The sequence below is a fragment of the Abramis brama genome (genome assembly GCF_963993115.1).
Source record: "Abramis brama genome assembly, chromosome: 4".
NCBI lineage: Eukaryota > Metazoa > Chordata > Actinopteri > Cypriniformes > Leuciscidae > Abramis > Abramis brama.
The window spans coordinates 45,316,642-45,332,557 of NC_139966.1; the positions used below are offsets into that span (position 1 = coordinate 45,316,642).

The 15,916-nt window shown below is 38.7% G+C and overlaps 1 protein-coding gene across 2 annotated transcripts in view; it reads left to right on the forward strand.

Moving 5' to 3' along the window:
- plxna4 (plexin A4) overlaps nt 1-15,916 on the forward strand; it is a 201,461-nt gene that overhangs the window by 11,887 nt on the left and 173,658 nt on the right. For both annotated transcript variants that reach the window (XM_084111368.1, XM_084111369.1), the window contains exon 2: nt 4,715-6,029. In XM_084111368.1, coding sequence (XP_083967494.1) covers nt 4,815-6,029 — 1,215 coding nt within the window. In that variant the 5' untranslated portion in view covers nt 4,715-4,814. The remainder of the gene's footprint in view (nt 1-4,714; nt 6,030-15,916) is intronic.

The window sequence follows — 15,916 nt, forward strand, 5'->3', positions numbered from 1 at the left end:
TAATGCACAGTCGGCTTTATGACTTAAGCGTTTCATTTGACTGTCAGAGAGGCTTTTTTTGTTCTTACATCAGTGTATTTTACATGGTTGTTTGTACTTGATAATCTGCGTCTTCTTTTGGGCTGAGTCTCTAATGAAGAAAAGGAGGATTTAAAGCCTCTGGAATGACACACAATGGTTCCAGTTCTTGTTTAAAGGGATAGTTCAGGAGTGAACTATCCCTTTAAAATACATTTTATTTCCCCATCCAATCACTGCTTTGTGGTCTTCCTAAGTCATTGGTTAATTGAATAAAAGATATCATCTATTCATAGTAATGAGTGATAAATAAGACATTTGTTAAATATGGTGAGCTGGACATGGCAGACAGCAACAGGAAGAAGCTTGGAGTCTAACCTAATAACAGGATCCTCACAATGAGGATCAGTTTCTTTTCAATTTACCTCCTAATAGAATCAAAACATCTTTATCGGAGGAGATAACATTCAGTACAATCAACACCCATGACAATGGGCGTCAGGAGATATAGAGAGTGGGTGGACCAAGTAGGAAATGGAAGGTATATGTTAATGTGATTCTGTTCATGATTGTGTGCTTATCTTTATATAGTTGGTTATCATTTCCATGTGAATCTGTATGTGAGAGCTAGTACAGCGGACTGCAGTATTTTTTTTATGGTCAGCAGGAGATGCGTGCCAGTTCAAGGCAGAAACACCCCCTGACAAACACAAAGAACCTGACTCGTTTGATAAAGGTGTGTGAGGGGAGAAGTGCATTTGTGTGCAAAAGAGAAGGGAAGTGATTTGTGTATGTGTGTGTGTGAGTGAGGGAGAGGAAGATGGATGGAAAGCGTTTGACAGAGTCTGTTTGAACCGAGAGCTGCTGTGGAGGATTATGGTCCCTCTGATCAGAGCAAGGGAGGAAATAGAAAGAAGGAAAATGGGAGAGAGAGCGAGGACAGGCAGATGTCAACATGTCTCTCAGATCCACTGGATTTGTCTGACCGGTGTTTGGTCTCAATCCATTGCTTTGAAATGCCACAATTCTGGGAGAGCTGTGGTTTTGATGAATTCTGTAAATACTGAGTAAGTTTGATATATGCAAACATCAAACACCACATCAGTTCATGAAAAGTTCACAGCATCAGAAACGCGCATATAAAACATATAATAATATTTTTTTAAAATGACAATTCAATATACTGTCGCTAACGTCACTTTGACCTTCACATGAAAAGTTTCAGATAGCATCACAGGAATGGGACATTACTATTTTGCTGTTAGTTTACAAAATTATCCTGTTTATTTATATGATGATGTGATGAGTATCATAATATACTTTTGCATTCTGCATACAATTCGATGTAGGGGTGTTGCAATATACTGGTATTGACTATAACTGTGATATAAAAAAAAAGTATTGATATGTTAATACTACACATGATAATATTTTAAATAATCCAGCACCAGTAGCTGGTTCATACTCCAACATAGTAGGTGGCGGTATTGCACCTTTGCGGGTTGCTGCCCATCATAAACACTGAAAAAGACAGTTTGTAGCTACTACTTCAGCACATAATCATTTTGGAGGGGATGACAGTTGAAAATGAGACTACCCTCACCTTACTTGCCAGTGAGTAGTTTGTATAGTAATGGTTACAAATTCCTCTCTCTGCTTCTTTATGCTCGTATTGTGAGTGATTCATTGATCCCCCCCCCCAAAAAAAAAGTGTAGTGAAAATTTGATATTGTATGTGTCCATCGGCACTTAATTTGAGTTTAGTATGATTGATTTTAGAAGATTTTAATTGACACCACTGAAGATTAACTGCATTATACATTATTTGTGTTGAATGTGACCTTTCTGTTGCTCTCTCACTTGAGCATCCTGAAGTCCCATCAGATTTTGGTAGGCATAGCCCCTTCTCCCTCTGGGAGGGCTGTAGATAATTAAAAACCCTTATCTGTATGTGCTCAGTGTGTAAACATAACTCCTTTTCTTCCTAGCATCCTTCTGTCACCCTTTCCTTCAGACTTACATCAAGGATGAATCCCTCCATCTGTCCATAGTGGGATAAGGAGCGCAGGCTGTGCTAATGGAAGTCGAACAGGAGGATGCGTGTGTAAGCGTCTGTGTGTATGCGCAATTTTGCCTGTAGAGTATGAGATTTTGTGACATGCCGTAATCAAAGTTGAATTGCACTGTTCTGAGATAATGCTCTTAGATCAGGGAGGATAAATTCAGGATTGTTCGGATGGCCTTGGACCCCCACCCTCTCCCACACACATCTGATGAAATTCAAGGTCGAGTGTTGGCAAAGCCTGGAAAGGCTCCAGTCAAACGCCTGGGTCTTTAAATGAATTTAGTTGCTTATTCTTTGCCCATTGTTTTTTTTTCCTGGCCATTGTCAATTAATGCCACCAACTGATCTACGAAATCTTCACTTGACTTCATTTGACACTCAGATGGCCTTGAGTTTAGCTCAAAATCAAAAAAGTAGCATGGAAATTGTGAGTCTACCACTGCCAGCACCAACCCATCCAACTTGAAGCCAGGATTTACGCAGCCTGGTGTCAACTCAGTTTGCCATACTGATGCCCAGTGTGAAGTGCATGGTGCTTGGCAATTGGTGCACATTTTAACCAGAAGGTCATGAATGAAACAACCTGGTCACCGAATGAAAATACATCAAGTGAGACTTTGTATCCTAGAAAGACAAAGAATTGGAAAGAGAAGCATGAATATACAATTATTTATCAAGTGAACCACACACTCCCTGCTTAAACCCTAAATGTGCAGTTTCCTCACATTCCCAGAGATGCTGCTTGTGTGTGGTATTAAACATGAATTCATTTGCACTCTTTGATGTGGCTACTCAGCATGTGGTCTCCAGTCCATGTGTGTGTGTGTTGCAAGTAAGCTTTCCAATAGAATAACTTTTCTTTTGGCAACGTGCTAGAGTGTTGGAGTATCTCTGGGCTTTAGGTCAAGTCATGTTCCCTGTTCAAGACACTGGGAATGCTGTTTTATATCCAACTGGCAGTCTCCTAAAACAGCCTATGAGAAGATGCTAGAATTATAAACCCCTGTTTTTGGATGACCTTGCACATTAGCTGATCCTAAAGCCCAGTGCTAGATGCCTTTTTAAATATTTTACCACCATGGATTGGCATGGATACTTGCTCTTAACATCCAACCATGTACAGAAAAGCCTCTAGCAAACCAAGCTGCATTTTACAATAGTTTGATATCTGCATATTAATATTTCAGACTGTTGTTGGAGCCATATCCTAATGGTTAGTAAACATGCTACTGGTCCATTGAGCCGATACGGGAGATGCGGTTTTAAGTCCTGATCCCATATTTCCCTCTTCTTCCCATAGTTTCCCATTGTCTTGCTGATTTGTCTATGTGAAAAATGTCAAAAAGAGTACATTTGTGTTTAATGAAAGGACTTTAGCATATGATTGCTTTATGGGAAGGATGTTCATTTCGTCTTTTGGCTGCTATTTGAGCCCACAAACTAGCCGAGGGGTCATAATGTGTTTTGATTCAGCTTCACAAGACCACCATTTCCTCATGCATGTTTTTATCTCGGCTCACATATCCGTTCTTTCCCACTTTAAATGTAATCGCTAGTAAATGGTACCTGCTGTAGTATTTTGAAGTGGTTCTTTGCTAGATTTTTCTATGAGAAAACATTATCCCCCACCGCTCAGATTACACACACTACTATTTTTCCAACCATACCCTTCCATACACACGAACACCGCTGCAGTAGGACTATTCTTGCGCAGAATGGAAAGTATACCGAACCCTTTATTACTCTCCTATACCTCTGAGTGGGCTAACGCTCCCTCCCTTAGTGAGTCTCTGCTTTCTGTTTCAATGGCTAATCATTACTGTGGAGTCCATACCCTTCACTCTGTATAACGTCTTAATGCCCACTACAACAGCTAGGCAGTGATTTTCACATCTGCTGTGAACCTCAGCAGTTAAGTGTCAGCCTAGCATACCACTGCTAGTTTGCTCCGCAGCTAAAAAACTGTGTTTATATGCAAGACTCTGCTGTCCATTTCTTTTCAAACTTTTACAATTTGTGCAGCTCAACACTACAGACCACAGTGTCAAAATGTACCTATTTTGCTCAAGGATAAGGAGCAAACTGTTCCCCCACTCCCTGTCTTTTGTGGAGATATTAGCATTTCCTTCTAATTGGCCCTGTGGTCCACCACTACTCAAACATTGCAGGCATGACTGTGAGCTCTGCCACTCCTTCAGCAGTGTCAGCAGGTGAACTGTGCTATCTGGAAAGATGGGAGAAAACCAGCCAAGCATGCAAATCGCATACCAAGAGAAAAATCAATTAGAGGGCCAGAGGTCCAGCTGTGAGGTGGGGCACAGGCAGTGAAATTGTGCCCATCCTGGCTGTTAACTCCTGGGGCAAATGCATTATCCCATTGAGAATGGCATCCATTCATGCCAACTGTGCATGCTCCAAGAGTGCCTTTTTCCACATCTCTTTCTCCCTCTAATTACTCATGCATTTTTTTCAAATGGCTGGAAAACTGTTATGTGGCTTTAATAATTTGTTTTCTTGGACCGTTCCTCTCAGAATCTGATACAGTGAATGTAAATTGTGGAATATATCTTTACAATATCATTATGTACAATATCTTCTGCTAACACTCTTTTGTTCTTTCTTTCTGTGCAGGTACAGAATGTCCCCAACTTCACGAGAAGCCTGAATACTGATACAGAGTACGGGTAGCGAGTAGTGGACAGAGACATTCTTCCCGTAAGGTATCAGGACAATGGCTTCCCACACCAGGAGATGGAACTTTTTCACTTTTTCTTGCTGCATTATTGTCCTTTTGGTTCCCCTTGTGGCTACAAGACCACAACAGCCTTCAGCAGCATCCAGAGTACATGAGGAATACAATACCTTCCGGGCAGAGAACCCTGAATGGACTTTTAATCACCTTGCAGTGGACCACAGAAATGGGAATGTGTACCTTGGGGCAGTGAATCGCATCTACAAACTCTCACCTGGGCTGGACGTACAGGTGTCGCATCAGACTGGTCCAGATGAGGATAACCGGAACTGCTACCCACCCCGTATAGTGCAGCCTTGTAGCGAACCACTCACATTGACCAATAACGTCAATAAGATGCTGCTCATGGACTACCGCGAGAACCGGCTGCTGGCCTGCGGCAGTCTGTACCAGGGTATTTGCAAACTCCTCCGTCTGGATGATCTCTTTAAGCTTGGAGAGCCCTTCCATAAAAAAGAACACTACCTCTCTGGCGTCAACGAAAGCGGCTCCGTGTTTGGGGTCATTGTGTCATACAGCGATGCCTCTACTGATAAGCTTTTTGTGGCCACAGCTGTCGACGGAAGACCGGAGTACTTCCCGACAATATCCAGTCGTAAGCTCACCCGTAACTCTGAGGAGGATGGGATGTTCGCCTACGTCTTCCATGATGAATTTGTTGCCTCCATGATTAAAATCCCATCGGATACATTTACAGTGGTTCCAGACTTTGACATCTATTATGTCTATGGGTTTAGCAGTGGAAATTTTGTGTATTTTCTCACATTGCAGCCCGAAATGGGGGGAGGCCCGACAACCGGGTCATCCTCAGCCGGACGTGAACAGGTGTACACTTCCAAACTGGTGCGACTCTGCAAGGACGACACCGCATTCAACTCGTACGTCGAGGTTCCTCTTGGTTGCGTTAAGGGGGGGGTTGAGTATCGCCTGCTGCAGGCAGGCTACCTGTCCAAGGCAGGTACCATCCTGGCGCGTTCGCTAGGCATAGGACCCGATGATGACATCCTTTATGCTGTGTTCTCCAAAGGACAAAAAAGGAGGCCCAAGGAATCATCTCAGGAGTCGGCTCTCTGTGTGTTCACTCTGAAAGAAATTAATGAAAGAATTAAGGACCGGCTACAGTCATGTTATAAAGGAGAGGGAACCCTGGATCTCGCCTGGCTCAAAGTGAAAGACATCTCGTGCAGTAGTGCGGTAAGTACATTCAACACTCCCCTGCTTACCTTCCATTAGCAGAACAACAGTACTTGTGACAGTGACTATAGTAGCACTCCGACTCACAATGGTTGATGTGAAAACTATTAAATTCAGGGCTAGTCTTCAAATTGTATACAAATGGAAAGTTTAGAAACGACCATTCAAGTTTTTACCAGAGCGTAGAACTAATTTTGGTCAGGTAAAGGCGCACATATGAGGTAGTGCCCACTAGCCATACAGTACGACTTTTGATCAATGACCTCTGGCTGTGCTTATAACAAGCCTTTTGACAACACAGGATTAGGTATCGAAATAAAGCGACATTTTTAATGGTTCCCTGGAAAGTGACTGTTTTGCAAGCAAAAAGCTTATATTTTAAACTGTGGGTGTTTGGGCTAAATTAATTGGAAAATTTGTCATTACAGTTTCAGTCTGTATTTTAAACCAATTTTGTTTTACACCGTATGTATTTTAAACCAATGGTGTTTTACATATAGATGTTTTACACAGAGATTTTAAAAAACAGTGATGTTTTATCTTGCAATAGATCTGATCACTATATCTGTATAAATGCAGTTTTACCTTGGCAGGTAACATATTTAGGCTTTTTTTTTTTACTTTGTAGTTCTCTTGATTTAATTATCAGAGCAGTGACAACATAATTGCTACCATTTTGGTTATCAGCTTATGGCCAGTTCCAGAAAAAATAATGAATTTGTTCATAGTTGTTGTCCCAGTAGTTTTTATTGTCCCAGTAGTTTTCCCCTTGATTCCATAAAATAAGATTAAATTCTTAAAACGTCTCCTTTAGGCTAGGATGCTCGGTGTGGATTGTTTTTCTAGACCTCCTGATAAAAGGCAACCAAGCTGTATAAATGTGAAACTTCCATACTCGAAATATCAAACTATTATAATAACACTGTATTAAATTCCAGCCAGGGAATACATTAATTATTACCACACAATAACGCTCAGCATCAGACCCAATGAGTTCTTGCTGCTTTCAGAAACCTCAGTGCCAGGTCAAACGCTACATCAATAGAATGAGCTGTTCAGGCATTTACAAGAAAGGTTCCATGTTAATAGCATGCAATTCTTTTGAAGAACCTTGGAGTTGAATGTAAATACCATATGAAGACCATTGTATCATCATGTGATGATATTACCATCACTGTTCCATGGTACTGCCACTGTACCTTTTTTAAGATGGTGAATGAGGTAACATAAGGGTTTCTGCGTGAAGGGTGTGATTTTTGGCAAGTTTTTCTTGATGTGGAGAGGATATGTGTGTGGACTGATGTGGAAGTGAAACTGACACTCACTCACAGGCACTCGCACACAAGAATAAATGTGAAGCAGACTGTGAGAGAGTGCTTTCGTGATAAGTGTATGGCTAGAGATGGAGGAAGAGAGAGAGTTATGTTGAGGAATGGTGCCATTTCTGCGTGCTCTGCAGTATGGCCACTGCAGCATAAATTAAAGAGAGAGCGTCACAGCGAGGAGAGAGAGATGGATTGCCTGTGTCTCCTCCTTTGGTAACTATGGCTACTGGCTCCTCATTTAAAAGCCAGACAATTGTTTGAATGGGGAAGAGAAAAAGACAAGTGAGCTCAAACACATTATATCTGAGACTGATAAATGCTCTGTTACTGTTTAAATGATCTTCTCCGAGAGCTGTTAGTTCTCACAAACAAATATAAACAGAAAAATACAAACCCATGCATGCATAGGCTTATAAAAGACAACATGAAATCAACATTTACCCTATTTACTTAAATAAAATAAAATGCTACTGGTCTTAAGCATTATTCACCGCGTGTTATTCTGAAGAACAAAGTATTTAATCTACAGGGTTTTTCCTGCATAGAGAATTACAAAGTGACCGCCTCCGTCAAATTTCGTGCCTCCGGCTCTCGACAAAACTCGGACAGATAGTCACGTGCTCAGATACACTTTTTCCACCGTGACGGTTCTGTAGCGGGTTCCCGGCCTGTGACCATTCTCAAACCGTATAGTTTGCCGATAGTGCTGCACGGATCATAATCCGTGGGTCGGACAGGCCAAGTAATAAAAACATAACATTCCAATTAATCGAGGGTGGATGGAAGATAAATCATTATAATGTGTTGAGTTTAATAGAGACACAGAACTCTCATCACGGTAAAACGCAATGAACGTGCGCCACTCTTTTACTTTCGTTTTCAACAACGTAATTCTCTTCAGGGAAAACCAATCAAGGAAAACATATCAGGGCTCGACATTAACGCTTTTCCGGGACGCATGTTTTTTTTTTGAAGGGACAAGTGAAAGAGAATTGTACTTGCTCAACTGGACAAATGCCCTGATTAAAACAATTTTCAATATAAAAAAAAATTAATAAAAAATGACTAGTGAATCACCGAAAACGCGAGGATGATTCTGATTTTATTTAATTTAAGTGGCGATTGATAGCCTATAGTTGATAATAATATATAGGCCTACCTAATGTAGACCTACTGACGGTAACAAAGTTGCGCTGTTGAGGCTCGCACAGTTATTTATAACATATTATACAGTTAAGAAACATCACACGACCAGAGTGCTGTTTTCCTGAATACCATCACGATTGAAACCAAGACACTGATTTCATAACAGTCCAATAAACAAATAGTTAAAATGAAGTCACTTACATTTTAGACACAATGACTGTTTTTGTTCTGTTTCAGCAGCGAAAATAGTTCCAAATAAAGATCACAGCAGAACCATCGCACATCTCACAGGAACACTCATTACTGAATGATTCAGTGTTTTTAATTAATCAGTTGAGTCAAAGATTCAATTACCCATTCATAAACTGCCTCATTCTGAATAAATCAGCCGTTTGAACAAATTGTTTTAATGAAGGACTCAATGACTCGCTCATTGAGACGGTCGCCTGCCGCCACCTTACTGGCGGTTAAAATTCAAAGCATCATTCTTTTCAACATTCCTTATTTGTATATTCAAAAAATATTTAAAACGATCTCATAATCTCATTTAATACAGATTATATAAATTATTTAATTTGATTGGTATCAGCCTAGTGTCTTATTATTCTAATTGAATGTATTGATCAAATTTAAGAATTTGAAATTAAAGATCGAGCATACATTTAATAAAATTAGGGAAAAAATGCCTGAAAAAAATATTCTGATAAGAGTGTTTTCCAACAGTGATGTAATGAAACATTGAAGTTTGAAGGGAGTAAAGCCTCTGTTTAGGCTATTAAGGAAATGTAATTTTGTCAAAAGAAGAACTTTTATTTTAACTAAATGTTAATTTTAAATCAGCCTACTAGAGGTACCGAGCTCCACCCACAAAAATACTGTGGGAAACACAGTAGGCTATATGATGGTCTACGAAAAATACTAATTTAATTTTATTATTATTTAAATACATGATCAGGATTTTACCATCTCCACCTCGTTTTGAGCCAGGAAAAACCCTGATCTACATATAAAAAACTGATAGAAGCCAATATTGTTTGTTTAACTAATGCATGCTCTCATTTTCTCATTTTTTCCAATTTGTCTTTAAAAATTGTTTAATAGTTAACTAGTCTAATGTTAAGGTTTTTGTATTTATTTATTTATTTATTTGGACAAAATAGTTGGATTTTTTTTATTGTAATATTTATTTTACAAATATATAAATATATATTATTTATAAATATTATGACTTTCTCCACCTAATGAGTTGTCATGTCTGCAGTTGTAAAGCTATGGGTGAGGGAAACATCTTAATCATAGCAGAATACAAACTTTTAATGGTACAGTTATATAATTGATAAAATCAAGCCTCATCCTACATTTGCTTTCTACTGAATATTCTGTTTCATCTGAAAATATAGGGAACATTATGGAAGTTTAATGCATTGTGAATGCTGTTTTAATGTTGTCTTTCACAGTGAGAAGACTACATTAGGTATAAAGCAGCTTCCAAACACCCACAGGCAGAAGGAACATGAGCATGATTGCGCTGACTCACCTATGAATAAAAGCACACGCTCATAGACGGATACATTCAGACACTCATGTGTTTCAGGACTTACAAACACTCTTATTCGAAAGCATCCCAGGGCAAAAATGAATGACACGTCTTTCAGGCAATTCTGTGACTGAAGTTAAACGCTCTTGGGCTGTGGTATTCCTGAATCTGCACTCAATGGGACCACATTGACGAGATAAAAAGTGGGGAATGACAGGGGTGATAAAACAGCTCATGAACCTGATATCTGAGTGGGGGAGATGATTTTACAACTGTTGTTAGTCTCAGATGGGTTTGTGTTTTCAATAATGCATGAAAAAACTCAACGCTGCCATGTTAGAATATTGCAACTTGGAATAAGGAAGCAAGAACGAAATGTAAAAAAAGGGTATAGCTTTTTGACTCCCTGATATGAAAATCTAATTAAGTAAGCAGAGAAGCGCAGTGAGATCAAGCAAGCCCTTCTTCATGAATGTGAAGATAACATTGTCTCAATATTCAGCCCTCTGCAAACATTACATCAACATGACATGATAGTAATGCAGGTTCGGTGAAGATATGAAAGTGATGTATATCTTAATATCCTCTCTGTGCCCTCTGCAAACGATAAGGATATTATGCTGTGAAAAATCATAGCATAATGTAAGCCTGGCTCATACGAGATATATCTCTAGTTCTGTCCAAAAATCAGGTACTAGCAGTTATCATTATGTATACTGTGCAGGCAGATGACATGGATGAATAGCTTTTTTATTATTTTAGATGCATATCAAAAATAATATAGAAAAATATATGAACTATGATCTAATCTGTCTGAGACCTTACAATGAGAATATTTGGCCATAAACTATTTTACAGATTTAGTAGTTTTTCTTTTATCATTTAAAAAAAGTTAAAATGATAGAGGGAAGTCTTTGACACAATGCATATCATTATTTTTCCAGTGTCTTGCACCATGTGCCACATTTAAGATGGCGTGTCAAGTTCAACTTAGTAAGTTCAACCACACTTCCTGAGACCCCTGCTTTGTTGCACTGCATCTGTCTTTTTTATACATAAGGATTCGTCCTGTGAACTTTTTCTGTCATTTATTTCTTTATTTACTTTTTTATATTTTTCAGTGATGCTAATGCCACATTACCAAACGTTTTACTGTAGAAATATCTAGTAACTATAGTTAGCATGGTAAATTTAGTGTGTGGACGTGTCAAGTGAAAGCAGAAATGTATTTGGAGAGGCAGCAGCAGAATTCTGCACTTTGCTGACTCTTTCAAGCTCTCTGTAGCTCTCTTTTTTTCCCCATGGTGTGTGTTTTTCCCCAATTAATGAACAGACCTACTGCTCATTAGGGCAGTCAGACTGCATGAAGGGGCACTGTTAATGTCAAACATGATGTGCACACACACACATAAACTTACAAAAGAAAGGGTGTGCATTTCACTATGCGAGACCAGAATAACCATCTTCATCAGTTCATTAAACCAGACGTAGACTAAATCTTTCTAGATGGCGGTAATGAAGTCATCTCTCACACACGTACACATAGCCGTGGCATGTCACACACAATGGTCATGCTGTCACCCTCATTAAGAAGAGATTGTGTCTCTTTGAAATATGCACCACTATATATGTGACATGAACTCTTAATTATGTTGCATGCCCAAATGCAATGGTGCCCTCTTTCTATTTTTTTGTACATTTGTTAATTGTGACTTATATATTACCCCCCCCCCCCCATTTATTTATTTATATGATTTGTATTTATTTATTTATTTATGCATGTATGTGTTTGTTTGTAATTTTATGAATCATTCCATTTGGTCTTTTTTGTAGTGTCTTTTTTATTATTTATAATATAAGAACGTGTGTCTCAGTATTAAAGAAAGTATAATTTGCCATATAGGCTACAGGTTCATGAGATTCGAAGTCAGGCCCATGTTCTCTTAATCCCAAGTCCAGGGTTCCATAAGTCATGCTCACAGCTTTACTCCCACAGGGTTACAACTGGCAGCTGTGTGCTGCTATTTAAAGATCAGACACATCGAAGGGGAATCCAAATGCAGAGGCAGAGATCTGAAGCTCGCTCAAGACTACTGTAGCTTTGGTTGTGCCAAACATCTCTCAGACGTCCCGAGTGCCTTTGGGCCCAGACAGATGAGTGTTCAAACCTGAACAACAAAAGGCATTCTGATGTTTGTTTATTTTTTGTTTTTAAAGTGTATGGGATTGATCTGTGACTGACTGGAACTTCACTGCCTGCCATGCTTTTTGTGAAACCAAAAACAAGTTAACAGTATTGTTCCATTTTTGCAAGTCCAAATATTTCAACATTTATTTACAAGGAAAAAGCGGCATGTTAGATTTTCATGTTCATTGTGTCTTGTCTCATTTTGTATCAGGTGTGTATAAGGTTCCTGTTAATACTGATATTTTATATTTCTTGACAATAACAAATCATTGTAAGGGAGAAGATGATTCTAAAGCGCTTGTGATGATGCAAATATGCATTGAAGTATCACATAATGAATTTATAACTGTATAAGTGTGCAAGTCGTGGTGTCTATAGATCATTCTGTGTTGACATCTGACCTATAAAAAAAATCTGCAAACGCCCCATGTTCCCTATGTCAGCAGAAAGAAATGGTGTGGAAATGAGTCTGGCACAGTAAATTCACCCCCTCGTCTCCTGGAGTGATGTATTCAAGCAAACAAGGGCGCACCACCCGCTAATAGGGTCTTTTTTCATTAATTTATGCGTTTTTCTCAACCTCTGCTCAGTTATAGAGACATTGCGGTCAGAGAGATAAGAACATTTTAAATTAAGATTGGTCTCATTATTATTCATAATCATCTCAATTATAAGTCATTAAAATCAGGCTATAGGCTGTTCCTTTACAGCTGTCAGTCTCTCTGCATGCTCATTACATATTATTGCCAAATAATTAGCGCCTTTCACTCTTCCAGACAGACCAGTTTTTTTAATACTTTCGAAGTGGCTGTCAGTTCTCGTTAGTTTCCATCTGCTAGTCATACTTATTTTTTTCCCCCATTAAAGGTACATTTAGTAATTACTGTGTTGCGTTGATGTGGCAGTCATGTTGGACTTCTACGATATGCAGCATTACGCAAAAGCAAACATTTACAAATACTAATGTTATTATTAAAATATGCTATTCACAGTCAACTGTGATTCATTTATTTTTTTAATGACCGAAATGATAAAATGGCTTTTAGTAAGACACTGATGTGACAGGTCTTGATGCGATGTTGTAAATTACTTTTGTTTAGATTTTGTTCAGAAGTATTGTGGGTGCGGTCACATTTATTATTGCTCTGCAATATTTTGTGGGGCCCAAAGGGCAAAACATTATGATTTTCCCATGCAGTGTTTGCATAGGAAATTCCCCACATTGACAAAAAAAAAAATGCTGCTTTATTTGAAAGTGACTTCTGTGTGAGTTGTGCTTCATGCATCACTACACTACTGTCATTGGACATTTTTTGACAGCAAAATTTTGACAGCGTGACCATGCCTTATTTTTCATATATAAAACATTTTAAATAAAGGTAAAATTAATGAGTGCACCTCTAAATTGGACAACATACTGGTTTATCACTATGAAATATAGCCCTCCTGCAATATCTTGATTTTTCATTAACATTGCTCCAGTTCCTCACCAAGTTTCTCTTTGTTAAAGCTTTCTGGGAGAACCACTTTATGGGATAGTGTGACATGGTTTTAATCAGTCGCGTGCACTGTGCGCACTGCGTTTCCATTCATTAAAGTCGATCTCTAGGTTTATTGGCCTCAGTAATTACATCTCCCATCGTAACTACTGCAGCAAAGGTCATAATCCATCATAAGATCGTTATCTACTAATCAGCCTAAACTCACTTTACATGTAAATGTGAAAAGGTTATGTGCTCTGACACTTGTTGGATATTTCTTGAGCGGGACAACAATTTTGTAGTCTTTCCTTTTCAGCATTCTTTGGAGCCATCGTAAGTCTTGGATTGTGCCACACACACATGTACACCCATGTTGACAAGACTGCGTACACAAGCACATGTACACATTTAAGCTGCGAACCGTGTTGCTTCTGACAGTTGAGATCTTGCAAAAACACAATTTGCATTCAGTCTTAAATGCATGAATTTTTCAAATACACCCAACACATGACCTCAGAAGAGCACACAAATGCAAACCCCAAACTTTGTGTAGTTTCTTCACAAATGCTGACATTTCACATCCCAAGGGTTTCATTGATCCACAAAGGGTGATGCATGCGGTGGCATTCGTTTTTATCATTGAGCTGTACTCGGCCAAATCAAACAAATTACTTTTTCTGATTGGTGTCCTGAGCTTTGTTTAAATGGTGCAATGGCAGCAATCCGACAGTTTGAAGAGGTGTAGAGCAGATGTAAGAAAGCTTTACAACTCACCGGCTTTTTAGATACCATCATGGGTCTGTGAAAATCCTGTCCTGTGGCCGTGTTTAGGTTTTGGACTGTACTGTATATCTTTCTGCAAGCGTAGTGCCATAAGATTGGAATTGGGGTTTGATTTATATCAGTAACACTCGTTTTGATATCCTTTGACAATTTCTTTGAAATTCTCCGGTTCAGTTGGAAGTGGTGATATTGCCTAGAAAAGGCCAATGTTGGATCAAATAATACTAGCAAAGTGCTTTCAAATGGAGGTCTTTGCTGTGGAAGCGGAAGCAAGAATCTCTTTCTTATTGAAGGGGTTCACAGTCATTAAGTCATTAAATGTCATTACGTGCAGACAGTTGTGCGATATTCATCACTCACATCTTTTCATTCACTCTTAGCGGAGTTCTTTGGTAAAGTCAGCACTAGGTAGAGGCCACAGTAGGATGGAAACTGAGATGATGAGGCCTTTAATTCAAAAGAGCATGGTGGAAGACAAGAGATGAAGGGGTACGGAAGGATGGAGCGTAGGAATGGGTGATGGGTTAGGCATTCAGCAACGATTGGTGATTTAGTATTATTTTTTGGCTCTGATATTTGATCTTTTTTAAATGTATTTATTTGTTTTTAGATTGACTGATTTTGAGATTTCATATTTTTAAGTGGTGGTGCTTTACAATTCTCAACTTCATCAAATTCATCCATTTTGGCTTCTGTGTCATGTCTCACATCTTTCTTTTTTTTTTATGTCTCGCTAGTGGTGCAATTTTAATAAGGATTTTTTAAAATAACATTATCATTTACAGTATAAAAATTTATAGTATGTATATTACATGTAACTGTGTTTTAAATAATTTGTGTTTTTAAAGATTGAGTGAGTTATATTGCGGCAAAGGTAATCTAAATATAAAAGTAGGACAAACGAGCATGTGGAAATTAATTATCCGATATCTAATGATAAATAAAAAATCTATTATATCCGCCACTATCCGGATGAAGCAATATATCATGCCTCCCTACTTGTCAAGTTAAAAATAATAAAAAAAATTCAAATGCTTCTCAAGGCCTCTGCACCTTCCGTGTGTGCATAATCTAGCTGTTTTTGAACACAGGCTGTTTTAAATCATGTTTGATCAAGTGAACCTGAAATCAGCCTAATTATAAAGGGTTTGCTTAAAACCGATTAGTCGACTTGTTGTTCAGTTTGCAAATATGCAATTTTGTTAATCTCCAATAGAATGCCATTATGCTATCCTCCAGAAAGATCTTTTTCTGTGGAGAGCTGGTGTGATTGTCTATCAGATGTTCAAACCTGGTAGAAACTGTTAAGACCGACCGAGTGGAGAATGCACCCAATCAAATACTTAACGGACACAAAAAAAGACCTCTTAAATGCTGCAGAATTGTGAGAACACAAGGATTGCCGTGCTCAGAGCTGATTGAGTGTT